The following is a 20651-nucleotide window of genomic DNA, read 5'->3' as shown; positions in this document are numbered from 1 at the left end:
AGTTTTTCACAGCACAGATCTAACCCCTCGTGAGATGCTTGCTGAAGGAAAGAATAGCTGGTACAGTGTTGTGCCATATGTAGATAATTTAGTAGGTTGGACTGAACGGTTAGCTTCACAGTTGAGTCCATGGCTACAAGAGGGGTCCTTTGATCCACATAATGGCATATGCTAAGGATTGCTTTCTTCATAATGAGATAAATCCAGACTGGGATTATCACTACATGCGGAAGTATTTGCGTGTATGGCAGAAATAGGCTAGACAGCACAATCCCCAGCGTTCTACCACTCCCTTACATCAGATGCCCCTGATACACAAGGGACTTGGGTCATCTCATTGTGTTCCTTGGCCACAAATGGAGAAGGACAAACTTAGAATATTGTTGCTGCTGCTTACAGAGGGAGCAGAGAAAGGGATTAGAGGTTTTGAAAAACAAACTGCGGGTAGGGAACATAAAGATTCTGCTTTGCTCTCTTATAAGAGATGAAACAGACCCTGTTTTTCAAAAGGCTGGAGTGAGAAACGTTACACTCACTGAGTCTAGATATGATGGTTCTGTATTTAATTTGGTAAAGATAGTGGTTTGGGATCAGACGAGGAAAAGGTATCCTGATTGGCCAGACATTGGATCTCTCGTGGCTCAGTCAGTGCAGCCAAATGAGGATCCCGCTCAGTTCCTTGAAAGGATGAAAGAGAATTGGACCCAAGTAGTTGGTCAGAGTTGGGAGTTAACAGGAGGAAATGCTGTATTATCTTATAATGTAATGAAAAAGGGGTTACCTTCTGATGTGCAGGATAGCTTAGATAATATATGGGGCATTAGAACCCAAGCCCTTGGCAGAGATACAAGCGTACCTAATCCGTTTTTACATGAAAAAGCTAGGAGAAAGAAAGGAACAAACAGGAGGACACAGAGAAAGCAGCAGTCAAGTTAGTACAGCAGAAGTTAGCAAAGGAAGGAGCAGTAGAAGGAGCTGTAGTGATAGCTGCCACTCAGATGATTGTATGTGGTATTGGTCCCAGGGCTCACTGAACAAATATCCACAAGAGGATAATGTAAGGATGCAGGGGAGTAGTAGAGGAGGACAAGGAGGATTAGGAAGAGGTAGGATAGCTTCTCAAAGATTGGATCAGGTATGTCATTCAGCTATGTGGTATTCCTTTAATCGGACGTCCAGGACATATTGTTTGGGGGTCAAGGACAACAAGTTGTCATGTTTATTTTGTCGTTGAGACAAGTAAGCCCGCCCACTGCAGCACAAACTCTTTGGCTGCCAGTTTACAGGGAAGGGAACTGTCTGCAGTTGAGGTAATATTTGTGTCCATATGTTAATGTTGTTGGAACTTTTATTTATGGTTCATGAAGGGAAAGCCTTTATTATTAGGGTGAGTGCTCTAAATAACATGTAAGGTCACACCACACTACTGACAGTGTTTCCAGTAAAAAAAAATGTGTACACTTGTTTGAAAAGTGTAATAATAGGAAGCTACATATAATGCTCCCAGAATGCTGTATGATTAGATGAAAATGTCTGCAGAAGCTTGTAAGCAAGATTGATGATTCTTTGGTTTCAAAATAAAATGTTCAAAAAAATGCAGGTTGGAAAAAAGGTTTTGCAAAATTACTGTGACATTGTAGGTACTATATCTTTGAAGCAGCATTTAGTAAAATATGTTGATGACATGCTAGTGTTTCCCAAAAATATTCCTCATGGAAAATCAGTGTAATCATTTTCAACAAGATTATGGGAAACATGAAAATAAACAAGCACTGGCAAAGACAACCAATCAGACATTGGTTGTCAGTCTTTTAGTTTTGTCAAAGCGTGTCTTGTTTTAGCATGGTTTTTGTAACACATTATTGCTATGGGAGCTGCCAGGCCCCCAACATTGTAACAAATGGTGGCAAAAAGCACCAAAAAAAGTTTTTGGGGAGGTTCAAACAGCGCACATTGACACCGAACAAAACTACTTTGTGTGCCAGTATGCTCCTTGTGGAAGAGCAGACTGCTATCACTCACTATAAAGCCAGCCAATAGATTAATAGAGGGATAAATAGAATTTTAATAAAAGCAAGATGTCTTGATTAATTAATGCCAGACCTAATTGGGGGCCCAATTCTTAAAGAAAGTCACAAAAGTGCACCCATGGTGTATGTCCTTGCATTAGCAGCTTTCATGAATTCACAAGAATTTAGAAAAGTAGGCCAGGAAATCGTACTAGAAAATATTTGCGAAGTGTATTTTAGCATGAGCAAATACGCATAGGTAGATTTGCTCATGCGAAAATCTATTAAGCGTTTACAAGTTTACTTCCTCTCCAACCACTTTTTTTTTCCATCCTTGAAGGACTTCTACTTCTGCCCTTGTCAGGAGTACATATCCAGTCTTTCTCAGTATGGGAAAAGGTTAGAGGAGAACTGGTGATAATCCTTAAAACATGCAAGTTGGTAGGTTTGCACAGAAGATATTTGGCAAAATGAGGAAATTGCTATAGTAGAGCTTGAAATTGCTACTATTCAAGCCCTACTATAGTATTACCCCTGGCATAATCAGAGAGGCTATTATCAGAGCTCTTACATAATGAGATTGCTGCCATAATGTGTCATCGTATTGTATGGCACCAGAGGGATAATTCGTTTTTTCTATTTTTTTTTTTTCTTTTTTTTTTTTTAACAGGACAAGTAGATTTAAGAAGCGACTAGTCCCATGGACAAGTAGATATTTTATTACATTCCACACCCCTGTCATTGTCAGAGACATGGACATTTTATTAAAGACTGCATAACTAAGCGATAGGATGAACAAAATGGAAAGGTAGGAGTTTATAATCAGCCAGGGAATACAACGGTACAGCCACAATCAAATCCATAAATCATATATTTGCCTTAGGCACCATAACAAAATACACAGCATTCACCAGTAATGAATGCCTCCAGCACAACAGGTGCCCCCTCAGAAAAACTACCAAACACCCCCAATGATGACTTCACTTCAAAGTGGACAGGGAGGTGTAGTTGTGAGAAAGGGAATCCTTTCTAGATTAATTCTGTGGGAGGATATACCCAATGAAGGTGCCTGCAGAGATTTTCAATGTGTCCAGTATTGTCAGTGACGCAGAGGCCAAATGAAGAACCCACTATGACGGTAGCTATCACTGACAAAAGGTATGCATTCCTCATGGATACAGGACCAACTAGATTCTGTATTAGAGAGGAGGGCTTTCGGATTTCTAATAGATCATTGGACACACAGGGATTGTTTGGAGAAGTAACGAGGGTTCCTTTTACCAAACCAGTGGCAATGGAAGTAGGAATGAGGTACATTGATATCTGTTTACGGTTTTCTCCAGAGATCTTATTGCCAAATTAAATAGGACTATCCATTTTGAATCTGATGATACCATGATTATTATACTCCTGGAGTGTCACCTTCCAGCGTTATGGTAGTAACAGTAGATTTGATTCCTCTACTGGAAATTGAATCAGTTCTCGACCTGCTGATATTTAGACATTTACAAAAGCAGTGTATTCAATTATAGCAGAGCCACCAGAGTTACTAGAGTTCAGTTACCTAAAGAATTCCTTTTTTGACAACAAGGGCAAGACTCTTGAATGCCTATTGCTGAACTAATACTGCAAATGGAGGCCTGAGAGGTGACGCCAATGGCACTCTGATAGCCATTATCATGTTTTATTGCATGTGTTATCTTCATTGAGCCAGGATAAATGGTTAGAGAAATTCTGGATGACCAACTGCTTTATGATGGCAATTCTAAGAAAACACTTGTAGTTTTTTAGAATGACATACCACTGAGGACAGTGTTGTAAGTAAGGACACCCACATCAGGTAGAGCCTTTGATTCTGTTAGGGAAGCAGATCTGTACTTAGTATCAGACACTTTAGGCCTTGTTCATACAGCTACACCATTCCGAATTACATTAAAGGGAGGTGCTGTCTTTCCTTGCGTGAGACAGTATCTTCTTTCTAAAGAAGCAGATAAGGGAATCAGCCCTACTATACAGGCGCTGCTAGAGCAAGGAGTAATTTACCCTGGAGTGTCTCCTTGTAACACCCCGATTTACCCAGTCAAGAAGTCTAAGGTTAACACTTGGTGCATGGTTCAAGACCTGTGCCCCCTGAACAGTGTAGTGGTACCGGAATTTCCAACTGTTCCTTACCTGTCTATTATTCTGACAAATATTCCTCAGGTTACTAAGTATTTTTCCATTATTGAGTTGAAGAATGCCTTCTTTATTATCCCTCTCTATCCAGACAACCACTATTTGACAGCATTCTCTTATTGCAGGACTCAGTATTTGTACTCTCATTTGCCCCAAGGGTATTGTGAGTCCCCTAGCATTTTTAACAGAGTGATAAAAATGATTTGTCAGTGTGACAGCACATTATTGCAATATGTTGATGACATATTGGTTTATAGTCCTACCAATCAGCAGTGTAGAAAAGACACGATCTCTCTCCTAGTCACTCCTCCACAAGATAATACGAAGTGGAGAAAGACAAAATACATTATTGTCAGGAGTAAGTTCATTATTTAGGACAATTATTGTCTGATTCTGGTCTGAGTAACCCCTGAAAGAGAAGCATCCATCTGTCAGATGACTGAACCAAACCCTGTTAATAAAATGCAAAGGTTTCTTGGTCTCTGTAACTATGTGAGACAATTGGTTTTTGATTATAGTTCTTTACTAGTGCCATTGTTAGATCAAATAAGCCAAACAATTTGAAGACAGAAATGACATGATAACATGGACACCAGAGATGACTGAGACCTTTCAGAAACTGAAAACTGAAATAACAAATGCTTAAGTCTTAGGGACTCCTGATTATACCAAGGCGTTTTATTTATTTTGCCATTGCAGTGGTCAGGTGATGAAAGCTTTCCTTACGCAGAAATATCCAATAGGACACAAACTCATTGCATATTTCAGTGGGCTGTTGGATTCAGTGTTGAGAGGATATTATCCCTGTGAACAGACTCTCACCACTGCAGCCTTTGCAGTGCAGAAGAGCACCCCAATCGTTATGGGGGCACCTTTGACACACTATGCAGAGCATTCAGTATTTGCTATTATTCAGAAGGCTAAGACTACACTAACTACATAGAGACTGTCAGGATATGAGGTGATATGATCACTGCCATCTTTGAAGGTTCTGAAGTCTCATACGGTGAATCCTGCAACATTCTTTGCCCATCCAGTATTAGACTCTGAGGATGATGTGCATGACTGTGCAGCTTACATTCCTAATGATTCTAGTCAAGCAACAGAAGGTCCTAAACCAAACAGCAGTGTCCATTTTGTTGATAGTTCTTCTATTATTGACCACGATAGAGAAATTAGACACACACCGGTGCAACAGTAATGAGAGCACAATAGCATCACTCTTCTGTTGCACTCCATATAGTGGAGCAGTTGACATTACCGGCACATTATTCTGCGCAAGCAGCAGAATTAATAGCAGCTCTTAAGCAAATAGCAGGAGAAGTTATTACAGTTTGTGCAGAATCAGCTTATGTGACAACCACTGTACATTTCAGCATCATGAGATGGAGCAAGAGAGGTTTTCTTAAGTCAGATGGAAGATCTGCTATGCATAGAAGCCTCCTAGAGGCTCTGAGGAAGTAACTTGAATTACTACAGGCAGTTGTGAAATGTGCAGCACATACAAGTGGACAGGATTTTGTGTCCTGGGGTAATGCACTTGCAGATTGGGCAGCTAAAGCTGCAGCTAGGCGCACACCCCAGCATGTGCCAGAAGCATCACAACATGTCCTTGTTCTGGTGGCTGGGACTGCCTCAACACTTGAGTCTGAATCCAGTCCCACCATAGACCATGACACACCTTACTTTGATGAGGCAGCTTGTTTACATCTGCAAGAATTGCAGGAAGCTTATCTTCCATATGAAAAACAGTTGTGGGAGGATAGAGGATGTACCAGGCGCGGCCTGTCTTTTAGGGCGGAGGGGCCACGCCCCCCCCATCTTTTGCCCCTCATGAAGAATGTCTGTCAGGCTGAACAAAGGTCAGCCTGACAGACGCTCCTCATTTTCAGCTCAGACAGCCAGGAGTGAGACATGCGCAATTTGCACAGACTCCTGGCTCCCTGAGCTGAACTTTGCTGGTCTGAGGAAGTCACAGCTGACAAGGAAAGCGTCACCCATTGACTTCGACCTGGGCACTTCAGGTTTAAGCCCTGAAGCGCCCAGGGTGAGTGTCAATCAGTGACACTTCGACACAGAGTGGGGTGGGATCAGCAGTCTCACTGACCCCATCCCACTCTGTGACGAGGCTGGGACTTCTGCCTATGGTCAGCCAATGAGGAAAGGCAGCAGTCCCAACCCTCCTGGGACCTCTAGGCTGAAGGTAAGTGTGTGTGATGTTTTAAAATGAATGTTTGGTGCGTGGGTGCATGTTTGAATGTTTTGAGTGTTGTTAATGAATGTGTGTGTGTGTGTGTGTGTATGTGTGTATGTGTGTGCTCTTCCCGCCCCCCTCCCTCCTAATGCTGCCGGCCACCACTGGGATGCACCCAGTCAGGGATGACCTAATGTATAGACAACTATCTACAGGTAAACTAGTGATGCCAGAGGCCCTACTTAGGATAGCTCTTGATCAGTTGCATTTACCAGCCCATACCTCAAGAGATAATTTGTTTTCGCAAATACAACAGGACTGGTTTGTTCCTAACTTCCATAGCATACTTACCAGGTATCTTCATAACTGCATTGTCTGTCAACAATTTTCTCCTAATCCCACTCTGAAAGTGAAAGTGATAAATCCTACTACTCCACGATCACAAGGTCATTTTAAAGCCCTTCATATGGACTTTGTGAATATGATTGATAGGTGCCGTAACTACAGGTACCTCATAATTGTGGTTTGCCCTTTTTCCCGATGGATTGAAGCAGGACCATGCGTCCATTGTGATGCTAAATTAGCAAAAGTTGTGAAGTAATTCCACAGTGGTGAATTCCAAAAGGGATAAGATCTGACAAAGGCACCCATTTTATCAACGCAGTGTTTACACATATCACATCACGGGGATAAAGCATAAATCATCCAGTGTGTACCATCCTCAAAGTAATGGTAGTGTTGAATGCCTAAACGGCCTCTTGAAGAATAAGATTGTTATGTTATGTGCTACATTGCACAATAAAGGTGTTGCCTACCATTAGCACTTTTTCCCCTTAGAAATACACCTAGTTCTGACCATCACTTGACACCCCATCAGATTATGACAGGGAGACACACAAGTCCCTGCCACTAGACGCAATGTACAGGGAGAAAGCTCTGCAGACATCGTAAATGATGAGATATATGTATATGTTTATAAATTCATGAAAGCTGCAAAGTTCATCTCTAAACGGATAGCTAAAGAGAAGAAGAAGCCCACCACCGCTGAGGTTGACCTCCCAGTTGTGCACATGAGGAATTTTGTTTGAAAATGGAAAGAGAAATGATTCGATGGACTGTACATGGTGACCATAGTGAAGCCCCTCAGCCCTCAAGGTGGATGGCAGAAAACCCTGGTTTCACCGCACCCATGTTCTTCTAAGCCCAGCATCTTCCCAAGTCCCATTAATAATGTAAATAGAACAAAAGGGAGGAAGAAGATTGTCATCGTAAAAATACCTCCTTCACCTCTGCTTTTGGGCAATGTTTTGAAACAACAGCACACAACGTATGTATTTTTTGTTTTCTTGTTTCTTTTTTGTCTCTTGATTCTATCTTTTCTGCTTCTCTGTAGCAGCACATTTTTTAGTTCTTATATTTTACATGTGAGAAGAGAACTCTTTTATAATAATAATGTGACCTGTAATGCTTATACTCAACTGTCAGCTAATATGTGGTATCAGCATGTCAGACATAGGTTCAGAAAACACGAATGAATCCTGTTTTGTGTGTTCTCTAGTTCCTCATTCTGCTGGATCGGATAGGCTACACTCAATCAAAGAAGTACCCCCAAGTACAGCGTTATGTTGATTCAATCTTTTCTTGTGCAGAATTAAGACCCAAATTCAATTGACACATGTTAACGTACTACCTTTCAAGTTAATGCCACAAAATAGGGGAAGTGTTATACATTCTCACAGATAGACAGGACATCAACGATGATATATCACATATGAAGAAGACTGGTCGTCTTACCACTGTAGATTGGATCCAGACGGTCTTTTTAGGATTTGTAATAGTAGTATGCCCACCCACTGAGTGTAACAACTATTTAGTATATCTTTTACTCCCTAGATTGTGCTTGTAGGCCAGGATTTAGGATCACCAGATCAGTCTTTGCCCATGATTGATGGCATTCTGATATTGAATTTTTCTGTAGGTTTAAATCTATATGGAATGGCACTGGTGTTAGTCAGGATGTGATAGGGAAGTGTACACATATCTGGGATTAAAACATTGCACGTTACACCTGGATTGATAGGACAATAAGCCCTCAGACTGTCATGAAACTAACTCCGGTTTCTTTGTTTCATAGGAAATGGCACTGTTAATGTAGGCCAAAATAAGGTTTGTAAGACTACAAATGATAATGCTGACATGTGGGGGGCACAGTTAGACTCATGGACTATTATTGGCAGTGTGGAGCACCACTGTATGCCCACTTACCCCCAAAGAGGGGTGGAATCTGCTCCATTGTGAACTTCCAGGCTCCCGTTTTTGTAATTCCTGGATGTAATCTGTCAGCTTTGCATGAACACCCCATGAGTCGTCCAACAACCTTGTGACGACATAATCAAAGAAAGAGAACTGAAGAATATTATCGTATAGGCACTTGTAGTGACGTTCCTCAAGGATAACGTCTGTTCAGTGATGCAAAGCTATTTTTGTGGAGCATTTTGCTATTTGTTCAGGCTAAATAAAGAGCTCAATGGTTGCAGATAACCCGATGGGAACTTCTTAAGACTAATAACTATACAAAAGACTGTTTTAATGCAATGAAGGAAGAGCTTCGTGCTATGAGAATGATGGTAATGCAGCACTGCTATGTACTGTGTGACGGCCATGCAAGGAGGAGTATTTGAAAAAAATTGGAACTGCATGCTGTGGTTTTATCCCAGAGAACGATAATGTAACTTTATCAGAAGCCGTACAGATACCTCGTAATCTTCAAAAGAATATGTTGGATGAAAGAGGTATCCCACATAATTGGTTTTGTTGGTGGTTGACATTACTGCCATCGTGAATGTTGGGACTCTAGGGAGCTTATGGTCTTATTAATAAAATATTGTGTTTTACAGTTGATCCTACCATGTTGTAAAAGAGTAGGTGCTAAGGCGCTTAGGGATGTTTCCAGTTATGACACCAACACGTGTAGTAGATTCTCAGGGTAAAGTATATCATCTAGTAGCAAGTGTAGATCAAGGTTTAGATCCAGTAGTTGAAATATCTACCAGAGGGGGGAAAGTTGTGGAAAACTTGAAATATGAATGTGAAAACCACGCAACAACAGAAACCGGTGGAAAGCGTTACACAGCTGTACATTGTAGGCCCAAATCTCATACTGACCGAAGTAAGGTGAAGTGTTCCTTTGAAGCCATAATAGAATAAATAACTTGAAAGGGTTGCAGTTAAAGGCCAACTCATATTTAGTAAGCATGAAGGAATTTATGACTTTAGCACATGGGCTCACTGGTACAAACTTTGTGTGTCCAAATAGATTGCAACTTGATTAGACAGTGGGTGCAGGAAATCTTATTAGTTCAGATTATACAGAGGTCTTAGGTTCACAATGATAAAGCACACATGCTATTAAAACTGTATTTACAGCAAATATGCATGCATTCAAGAACGAAGAGTGGTTAGTTTGTCAAGCATTGTTAAAGCTACTATGAAGAATGTGTAGGGATTTAGGTCAGAGATTGGGGTTATGGGTTCACAGGTGTTCTAGTATTTTTCTGTTTTCCGGCTGTAACTGACAAGTCAAATCCAGGGGTGTGGAATTTATTAAAATATCTACTTGTCCAGGGGACAGGTTGCTTCTCAAATCTACTTGTCCTGTAAAAAGATCTACTTGTCCCTTTGGTGCCATGTAGTGTGGCGACAAATTATGGCAGCAATCTCATTATGTAAGAGCTCTGATAATAGCCTCTCTGATTATGCCAGGGCTACTACCATAGTAGGGCTTGAATACTTGCGTTTCAATCCCTACTGTAGCAATTTCCTTATTTTGCCACCTTTCTGCAGATCTGCATACTGGGGCTGGAGGAAGCAGTAAGCAATAGTTCCAGGGCTGGAATGCCTTTGAGTCTGCAAACCTACTAACCTGCATGTTTTAAAGATTTTCACCAGCTTCTCTCTAATATTTTCCCATAATAAGAAAGGTTGGACATTTACTCCTGACAATGGCAGAATTAGAACTTCTTCCAGGGTTGGGAAGAAAGTGGCTGGAGGGAAAATGAACTTGCAAATGCTCAATAGATTTTCACATGAGCAAATCTACACATGCGTATTTACCCATGCTAAAATACAGTTCACCAATATTTGATAGGGGTACGACATATACCATGGGTGCACTTTTGTGACTTTAAGAATTTGGGGCCACATGTAGGTAGGTTCAGATTTGCGACCCACAAATTGCGAGTCAGAGCGACTCGCAATTTGAGATTTGCAAATCCGAATGTAGGATGGTGTCCCTGACACCATCTGTGATTCGCAAGGGCTTCGCAAATGCCCACCTAATGAATAATCATGAGGTTGGGTCGCATTTTTCGACCCCCTTGTGAATGGCGGCCCTCAAAGGGATAGTGGCCTGCTGGAGACAGCAGACCACCATGTCTGTGACTGCTTTTCAATAAAGCAGTTTTTTGTTGTTGTTTTTTTTGTAATGCAGCCCGTTTTCCTTAAAGGAAAACGAGATGCATTACGAAAACGAAAAATGAAACGTTTTCGTTTCATTTGCCTACTCCGAAAAAATGTTTACAGTGACATTCACAATGGGGAAGGGGTCCCATTGGGACTCCTTCCCTTTTGCGAAAGTGTTAGCACCCATTTGAAATGGGTGCAAACTGCGATTGGTTTGCGCCCGCGTTCGCGGTCACAAAACAATCCTACATTGCACTGCGAGTCGCAATTAGGAAGGGAACACCCCTTCCAAATTGCGAGTCGCAAGCCCATTTTGCGATTCGGTAACCAGGTTACCGAACCACAAAACTGGGTTTGTGCATCGCAATGTGCTTTTTGCACATCGCAAACAGCGAAAGTCGCTGTTTGCGACATGCAAAAAGCTACCTACATGTGGGTCTTGGTCCCTAATTAGGTCTGGTGTTAACTAAGACATTTTGTTTTTATTAAACTTCTATTTCTCTCTCTTTCGGCTGGCTTTACTATGAGTGATCGCATTCTGCTCTTCCACAAGGAGCATATTGGCACACAAAGTAGTTTTGTTCAGTGTCAGGAACTACAGTGGCAATCAGCGACGTAACGAAACTGGAGGGTGCCCCTTTGCAAAGAACATGGAGGAGCCCCCTCTCCAGACTCACTCAGGGCAGGTGCTGTGCTGAAGGGGCCCCCTGGAGGGCGGCTGCGGGCCGTTGTTATGCCACTGGTGGCAAATTGTGCTTTCAGATTTCAAAAACTTTTTTTTTTTTTTTTTGCCAGTGTTTGTTACAATGTTGAGGGCCTGGTCGCTCCCACAACAATAAAGTGTTACAAAAGCCATGTCAAAACAAGACACGCATTGATGAAACTAAAAGACTTATAAAAATATGTGAGATCAGTTGGCTTTGTCAGTGTTTGTTTATTTTCATGCTTCCCATAATCGTGTTGAAAATGGTTACACTGATTTTCCATTAGAAATATTTTTGGGAAATACTAGCATGCATCAACACATTTTACTAAATGACATTTCATTTGCATATAATCAGAGAGCATTCTGGGAGCATTATACTTAGCCTCATAGCCTAAACTTTTCAAACATGTGTATACACGTCTTTTTTTTTTTAGTACTGGAACTAACGTCAGTAGTGAAGTGTGACCTTAAAACATTTACTTACAGCACTCACCCTAATAATGAAGGTTTTCAAATAATGAACCATAAATACAAGTTCGAACAGCATTATCTTTTGGTAACATATTACCTCAACTGCAGAGAGTTCCACTCTCTGTAAACAGGCAGCCAAAGGGTTTGTCCTGCAGAGGGTTGGGCCTACTTGTCCCAAGGACAAAGTACACATAAAAACTTGTTGCCCTTGACCCCAAACAAGATGTCCCGGGCGTCGGGCGATAGGAATTCCACATCCCTGAGTCAAATCTTTTTTGCTGTTCTGTAATAATGCATTGTATAGTTTTGTATTTAGGAAGCGGTCTGTGAAACAGCAAATTGAGACTGACTGTGTGCTTGTGTAAGGAGTGTCGATCTCCCTCTTGCGGGAGTAAAGAGCTGTCTTTACATTGCCAAAGAGGAGTCTGTCTTTTCTTCATTTTCTAAGTTTTTGAGTCACCCTGCAACAAGCTCTCACAATAACTTATCCAGGGATACAATAAAGGAGGGGGGAGGACCACCTTTGTCTTCTGGGTCATCATCCACAGGTTGCCCTGGCAGGCCCTTATGCATGGCAGTGCTGTGGAGCATTGCACAAGCTGCACTAATGTTGCCGGTCTGTACTCCAATCCTTCGTAGGCCAGATGTTCTTTCAGTAGCGGCACAGGTTGGCTTGTGTGCTGCATTGTAGCAATAGCCCTTCTCTGACCATGGATTTAGAAATGGGGTGAGAATCAATGGTTAAGTGGTAATACACACTGTTACCTTAAAGGCAGACCGACTATGGGTGTGATCCTGAGAGTGTGGTGTGCTGCATGAGACAGCACCATGGAATCTGACACTCGCGTAGCCAAAATAAATCTCCGGTCTCCCCTTCTAAGTTGAGTACAAAGTGCACAATACGAAACATGAAAGAGTTATGTGTACTTTTAGGATAACAAGCAACTAGGTCAATTAAAATGTATTCAGTACTGCACACCACCAGGTTGTTCAATGAGTGCTCTTTTTTCTTATTTCTGTACAGGTATTCTGTACTTGATAGGGGCGTATTGGAATATGTGCATCCTATCACGTTAAATGTCTGTCAGTTTGGTAAAATTGCATAATGGTGACCTGCTAATCACTTGGGGTACTCTGAGAGAGTGATGTGTATATGTATACTGGTCAGTATGGAATGCAGGAAATTGCTACATACCATTAACAGTTCACTCTGATATGCATCCTGCTACTGCAATAGGTACTTGGTAACTCCCCCTTTGAGATGCAGGGAGCATAAAACTTGAATGTGTAGAGGAATCGGTTGCCTTTGTTGAGTCTGTCTAGCTAGCGTTGGATCCAACTCATCAGTTAAGTCTAGTACAACTGTGCTTCTCTGCCTTATCTGATCTCTTCCTCATAACTAGTTGAAAAGGGTGACTGTCTAAAAATGTGCTCTTGTCTTCTCCTGCAGTGCAGGGCTCTCAGTGCATACCCTTCTCACCACCATCACATAAAGGACAGCCATTGTGGCTGTTTGTGCTGTATTTTAGCTGTGGTTTTACACATTGCCCCTAATCATGATAAGCTTAATTTTGAAGGTATTTAGCACATGCAGTGTGACTGTTTTGTGACAATGTGCCATTTTTGACTCATTTGTATAGAAGGTCTACAAATTGCTATTAATGATTAACTTTTTTAGTATTTGCAGTATCAATGCAACATTATTGCAATTCGGTGTTCTTTTGCAATTCTGTCGAATCTTACCTATTCCAAGTACTCTTTTATATAATCTTAAGGGCATTCTTTTGGTCGCAAATTGTAATTTGAGACTCACATGCTTTCGTGCATGAGGTACTTGTTTCTTAAAACTTTGCTGAGGAATCAGCAATTGTATTCCTCATTTGCTTTCAGGAAGCTCCTATCCTGCAATTTTAGAAATCAGTTGGTTGCCATCCTGCCCGTCAAAGACATGACACATCGATGTAGGTCATTGCCTTACAAAAAAGGGGCCCAAGGACGATGCTTATCTGTAAGCCAACTTTGTAGTTACACGTTTTCCTCAGAACACAAAAGGAACAAACTTGCAGCTGTTTGTGTTAAATACTTCAGTTCTAGACTCGCAACGTCCTGACAAATGCTGTGTTCCATTCACACAGCAGCCACCAGAATGGTTTCATGCTGATTGTAAACGTGTTCTGATGTCCGACCAACCCACGCGTACCACTCTGGGGAATAACAAACCGCTTCCTAACCAAATAAACTTGTGCTTTTATGCTACCTGAAAAGGAATTTTAATTGAAAAGTGCTCATTGTAAATTACTTCACATGCACCCATCTGTTGCATCCTCCTCAGCCTGGGAGCAGGCACAAGAACACACCACACAAGGCGCTCGTAGCTAACGTCTTTATTCATCAGAGTACAACATTCAACTAACTGCTCATCGCACACCTTAACACCTCCAAAAATGATTACGTAATACTTTCATTGAGTCCACCCAGGACGCAGGGTCCTAGTGCTCTCAGTCGTAAAACACTACACCTATGACTTTTTTATTAACTATAGCATGCAACCATTAGAAGGGTGCTATCTGAACACCTGACGTTAAGGACATTTGGGGTATCCAATCTGAAAATATCCCACCAGCCAGGAGCCGTTCCACCAGTCTCGAATAAAAGAGGTGATTATGATTTTGTCACTGGGCCCTCAATTCCTGCTTCCTTCACCTCAGATCTCAAGCTTAATGAAGGTGATCTGAAAACAGTTGAAAAAATAGTGCTCATTTGAGTTTCCTGAAGCTGCCCAGCCAGTCAGACAATAAAGGAACATCGAACTAGAGTTGTCTATGAAAACAGTGCTTGACCAGAGAGTCTTTATTGTCTCTTGCACAATTTACACTGCTTTAAAAAGCTGCAGCCCAAATGGTGTTCCTTATTCAAATTCAGGACATCTTTCAGCCTTCGAAATGCCTCCACTATATACACCTTCAAGAAATGGTCAAGCTACCAACCCTTATGATACTTTGTATGAGAGCTTTTATAGGTATTTACCATCCCAAAATTCAGAGACAAACTGTACTGGAGTCTCTATCTCCAAACTAACATATAAAGAAGGCTCTTATGGTATACCAACAGAAGAATCACTAAAGCTGCTCTTTTAGGGCTTCCCAAAATCACATTGGTGTAATTTTTAATAGCAGTTGTTTGACTCTGGTATTGTTTCGTTTGTCTTGGTGCCAAGAGGCAACATTCTAGCATATGTTGCACTTTAAAATCCAGTCATACCGTTGTTTCCTAATTAGAAAACTAAACCCTTGTTCTCCCAATTGGATGATGATCTGTTGTTTGTTTCCCAATTGGCTACATCTGGTGTCATGCTGTCCACCTCTTGATATTTAAACCTTGCCAGAAGGTGCGGAGGCAGATGAAACATTAGGGGGGGGGCAGAGGGGTGTTCAGGCGGTTTGTGTACACACCTTGGGTTTTTACTACCCATGAGAGTCACTGTTACAGCAACATGTTAATCCCCTGATTGTGATGATGGAGTGATGTTTAGTGATCAAACTGTAAATGTGGGCTGCAACATCTATTTTTTGCTACCAGCAAGGAAATATTGTTTAATTTGTTTTGGGTTAAAATGCTTTTCAACTCTTTGCAAAAAGGTGCCCTCCAGGCAAAATGCAACGGCGGAGAGTCTTGCATACTCTCCTACTGTAATAAAGTGGGTTGCACCAAACTCTTGTGACTCATTAAAATCAATGTAATATGTTGTCTTTATGAATCCCTCCTGGGATGCATCCAGAGTTATTTGCAGTCTCAATGTGTGAGGGTCTCTAACATTATCTGGATTGTACCAAGTGCATAATGCAATCTGATGGACTGTGTTGCCTATTCTGGCTTGTCTCTTTACAAACAGGCATTTGAGGCCTCCTTCCCTCACTAGGTTGTCTCTGTACTAGAGAACTGAAGCAGGATGAATTGCCCAAGCTGTCTGAAATAAGGGAAGCCTCAGTGGCTTTCCAGCTCCAAATGCAAATGTGCATTTGGTGATTAGCATTTGCTATTTCAAAACACAATCTTATCAGTTTTGGCTCTAGATCCGATGCTTTGTTCATCCAAACACTACAGTAGGCCTTTTGGACTGGATCTCTGTTTTTTTTTTTATACTTTACTTCCCTGGCTGCCTGCCTCACTAAGTTTGAAATTTCTGAAGTACCTCATAAATTTAACTGAAGGAGAATTAAATGTACAAATAAGTACAATTCTCAGTAGTTGGTCTTGTACTGGGAATTCAAAGTCTGTATTCCTTATGAGGACACATCCACCGACCCTTCTCTATGACTAGGTACTTGGTAAACTCTTAAGAGCTCCTTCCTCTCCCCATATAGAAAGGACTAAGCCTAGTTAGGCTTTAGACTGGATTCTGCATAATTATCACCCAGAGATTACTCCCAAGTAATATATTGGTGTATCTTTTGCATACTACACCCCAGTTGGAGGTCTGGCAAAGGTGTCTGTAGGCATAGACCTATGAGGACTACAAAGAGATGGCAAGGTGTCAGTCCCATGATACATCAGACAGATTAATTATAGTTTCAATTGTGTGTGCACGCCTTGAAAGATTTAAATGAGACATGTAAAATGGATCTCAAGACAACCTCCATACCTGTACCAAATATCTCCACATTGTGGAGGACATATGCAGAAGAAGGAAAAATGTTTTCTCAAGCATTAGGGAGCCTCTGAAACCTTCCTCATCCCTCAGAGTACCACATGGCATTTCTTTGTCTTGTTATGCCATGCCCAAGGCCACTTTTGTTTGTGGAAGTTGAATGCAGGATGCTGCTTAAGTCTTATTCTTGTCTAGTTTTCCTTCTAGGTTTACAGTAGTTTTTGCTTTTTTCTGAATTATGTTTTCAACAGTAGGTCCTTTCATTTGTTATTAGCAACTGTGTTTCCCTATTTTACTTTTGCAGGTTGTTTTTAAGTTTGCTTTCCTAAAATTACGATTTCTTTTAATTCTTACCAAGTTTTTATTTACATTTCGAAAGAATGTTCATTTAAACAAAGAACGTTATGCATAATTGCCAACATGTAAAATTGCTTTTGTTTTAATACATACTGATTTTGTTTTCTTGTAGGTTTGGCAATGATGGCAACATCTCTTGGCCTTTATGTTATTCCATGGTGTACAAACGTTTTAGTACTGACTGCTATGATGTCTGTTATTGGGATATCCATGGGTTTCTTAGATACAGGTTGGTAAACAAACTTATTTCTTCATTTTCACCTTTGCCATATGTGCACCCCATTCTCCTTCTTTAATGTATCGCTCAGTGCCACAGCTGCAGCCAAGGTCGAAGTGACCTGCAGGCACATACTGTGGAGCGATGTAGATGTTTGCATTCAATCAATCAAACAGGGATTTGTAAAGCGCAGCTACTCACCGTGAGGGTCTCAAGGCGCAGGGGGAGGTGGGGGCGGGGAGTGCCGAGGATCAGTCAAAGAGCCAGGTCTGGAGGTCTTTCCTGAACTGTGACAGGGTGGGGACTGCTTGAGGTGGATGGGGAGGGTGTTCCAGGTCTTGGCTTCGTTGTGGGAGAAGGATCTTCCTCTGTCTGTGGTTTACCGGATGTGGGGAACGTTGGCGAGAGCCTGGTCGGCGGAGAGTTGTTGTCTGGCGGGAGTGTAGAAGGAGAGTCTGTGGTTGAGGTAGGCTGGTCCAGCATTGTGTAGGGCCTTTTAGGCGTGAGTCATGAGCTTGAAGGTGATTCTCTTGTTGATCGGCAGCCAGTGTAGGTCTCTTAGAAGGGCGGAGGTGTGGCTGTGTCATGGGGCATTCTTGATGAGACGGGCAAAGGCGTTCTGGATGTTTTGCAGTCCTTTCCGGGTCTTGGCAGTGGTTCTGGCATAGAGTGCATTGCTGTAGTCAAGTCGGCTGCTGACGAGGGCCTGGGTGACTGTCTATCTGGCTTCGGTAGGGATCCACTTGTGGATTTTTCGAAGCATGTGCAGGGTGTGGAAGCAGCCCAATGAGACCCCGTTCACCTGTCGGTCCATTGAGAGTGATGTATCTAAGATGACGCCGAGGTTGTGGGTGTGGTCTGTGGGGTAGGGGGTGTTTCCAAGGGCAGTGGGCCACCAGGAATCGTTCCAGGCGGAGGTTGTGGAGCCAAGGATGAGGACTTCTGTTTTGTCCGAGTTCAGTTTGAGACAACTGTCTTTCATCCAGGCAGCGACTGGTTTCATTACTTCCTGGAAATTGTTCTTTGCTGTGGTCGGGTTGTTGGTGAGGGAGACTATCAGTTGGGTGTTGTCTGCATAGGAGACGTTGTTGAGTGCGTGGCTTTTGATGATGGCGGCAGGTAGGGTCATGTAGAGGTTGAAGAGGGTGGGACTCAGCAAGAATCTTTGGGGGATGCCACAGCTGATCATGGTGGCTTCCAAGAGAAAGGGGGAAGGAGGGGGGAGTTGGACCTTCTGTGTTTTGCCAGTGAGGAACGAGGAGAGGCATTGCAGTGCGGCGTCTCGGATGTCGGCGCCGTGGAGACGGGTGCGTAGCGTATCGTGTGAGACTGTGTCAAAGGCGGCAGAAAGGTCCAGGGGGATGAGGGCGACTGTCTCGCCTCAGTCGAGGACGGTGTGGATGTTGTCTGCGGCAGCCAGGAGGGCAGTCTCACTGCTATGGTTGCTTCAAAATCCTGACTTGAGAGGGGTCCAGGATGTTGTTGGCTTCCAGGAAGGTGGTGAGTTGTTTGTTGCCTGCCTTCTCGATTACTTTGGCCGGAAAGGGGAGCAGGGAGATGGGCCGGTAGTTTTTGAGGTCCATCGAGACGGCAGTGGATTTCTTCAGTAGAGGGTTGATCTCAGCGTGTTTCTAACTCTCTGGGAAGGTGGCGGTTTCGAAGGAGCGGTTGATGGTATGCAGGAGTTTGGGTGCAATGCTGTTGCTGGCTTTGTTGAAGATGTGGTGAGGGCAGGGGTCGGTGGGTGCCCCCGAGTGGATTGTGGCCATGATGTTGCAGGTCTCATTGTCGGTGATGTTGTTCCAGCGGAGGAGGGCAGGGGGGCGTGGTGACGCTTCGGTCGGGCTGGTTGTGAAAGTAGTGGGGGGGGCCCGGGGTGGTGAAGTTGTTGTAAATGTCTGCGATCTTGCAGTGGAAGTAGTTGGTGAGGTTTTTGCAGGGTTCTTGCGATGGGGGGGGGATATCGGTGGAGTTGGGGTTGGTGAACTCTTTGATGACAGTGAAAAGTTCCTCGCTGGGCAAGCTTTTTTGGGGGTCCTTATGAGCTGGTGGTGGCGTTTGATGGTGCTTTTTGCAGGTTTCGTGATTTGCGGGGGTCTTGTTGGTGCGCCATTTCCTCTCTAGACGTCTGCAGACCTGCTTGAGTTCGGGGGTGAACCAGTTTGCTTTCTTGGCTGTGTCTCTGTAGTAGGATGAGGACGTTGGCGCAAACTGTGATAAATTTGTGGAGGTTGTGTGCGGCAGTGTTGACGTCGTCTGCTTGGGGGGGTGTTGCATTGAGGCTGGCGGTAAGCTGGGCTTCTGTGACCTTGTTCCAATTTCTGCTGGGAAGTTAGGGGGCGTGGTGGCCACCGATGGGTTTGTTGAAGGTGAAGGGAATGCAGTGGTGGTCGGTCCATTGGAGTTCGGTGGTGTGGCTGACGGAGATGTGGTTGCTGGCAGAGAAATTGGGGTCCAGTGTGTGACCGGCCGAGTGAGTGGGTGCAGTGACGAGTTGCTTGTGTCTGAGGTTGGCGAGGTTTTCGATCAGGGTGGTGGAGTTATTGTCATTTGGGTTTTCAGGTGGAAGTTGAGGTCCCCCAATAGGATATAGTACTTGGATGTGAGAGCGTGGGTGATGGCTAGGTCAGCAATGGTGTCACAGAACGGGGGCGGGGGCCCTGCATCCGGTAGATGAGGGTGCCCCACAGAGTGGTGTTAGGGTTGGTTCCAATCTGGAAGATTCCATGTCGGTTGTGGAGTCTTGGGTGCTGGTGGCGAGGCGTCGGGACTCTTTGTGGACAATGTCGATGCCTCCCCCGGGCGGTACGTGCAGTTTTTGCAGATGATCTTGTAGCCAAGGAGTGAGGAGGAAAGCACACAAATAGAAAAGCACAGAAACAGTACACTAAAAAAAAAGAGGAGAAAAGGGAAAAGAGGCAGAGGGCAACCCAGAAGGGAAAAACTTCCACAGAAAAAAGTTTTTTTTGTTAGACCAACCATCACCACCAGGGTTACCCCTTGGTGGCATGTTTCATCATTGGGTTTCTTCCCGTTCTGCTGCAGAACAAAGAGTGCTGCGACCAATGGATTCCGTGGGGGCATTATTGGTATCAGCGATGCGGATGCTGTAAAAGGATAGGAGTGGTGGGGTCTTGGTAAATTAAAAAATACCACCCCCCCCCCCCCCACCTCCCCCCCCCAGATGATATTACTATTTTAATATGTCTCAGAGGGGTGGTATGATTAAAAAGGGGTGTCAGGAGGGTGGGTATATTATGTACCTGTCCTACTCAGCCGTCTACATGTTTTGGAGTTTACCCCTAAACTCCTCTTCAGGACCAAAGTGATCTCCCTAGTATCACTCCTCGTGCGCCTTACACTAGTAGAAGTACTTTTACTATTTAATGTGGTAAGGTGTTATATACCAATTA

General features: G+C 43.1%; 1 protein-coding gene across 1 annotated transcript in view; it reads left to right on the top strand.

Annotated features, from left to right (window-relative positions):
• The window catches only part of MFSD4B (major facilitator superfamily domain containing 4B), a 238415-nt gene that overhangs the window by 145161 nt on the left and 72603 nt on the right, over window positions 1-20651 (top strand). Inside the window, exon 3 of the mRNA XM_069234603.1 lies at window positions 17134-17250. Coding sequence (XP_069090704.1) covers window positions 17134-17250 — 117 coding nt within the window. The remainder of the gene's footprint in view (window positions 1-17133; window positions 17251-20651) is intronic.

The sequence above is a fragment of the Pleurodeles waltl genome, chromosome 5, assembly GCF_031143425.1.
Source record: "Pleurodeles waltl isolate 20211129_DDA chromosome 5, aPleWal1.hap1.20221129, whole genome shotgun sequence".
Classification (NCBI taxonomy): Eukaryota; Metazoa; Chordata; class Amphibia; order Caudata; family Salamandridae; genus Pleurodeles; species Pleurodeles waltl.
Note: the sequence above shows the minus strand (reverse complement) of the source record. Positions and strands in the feature narration are given on the sequence as shown.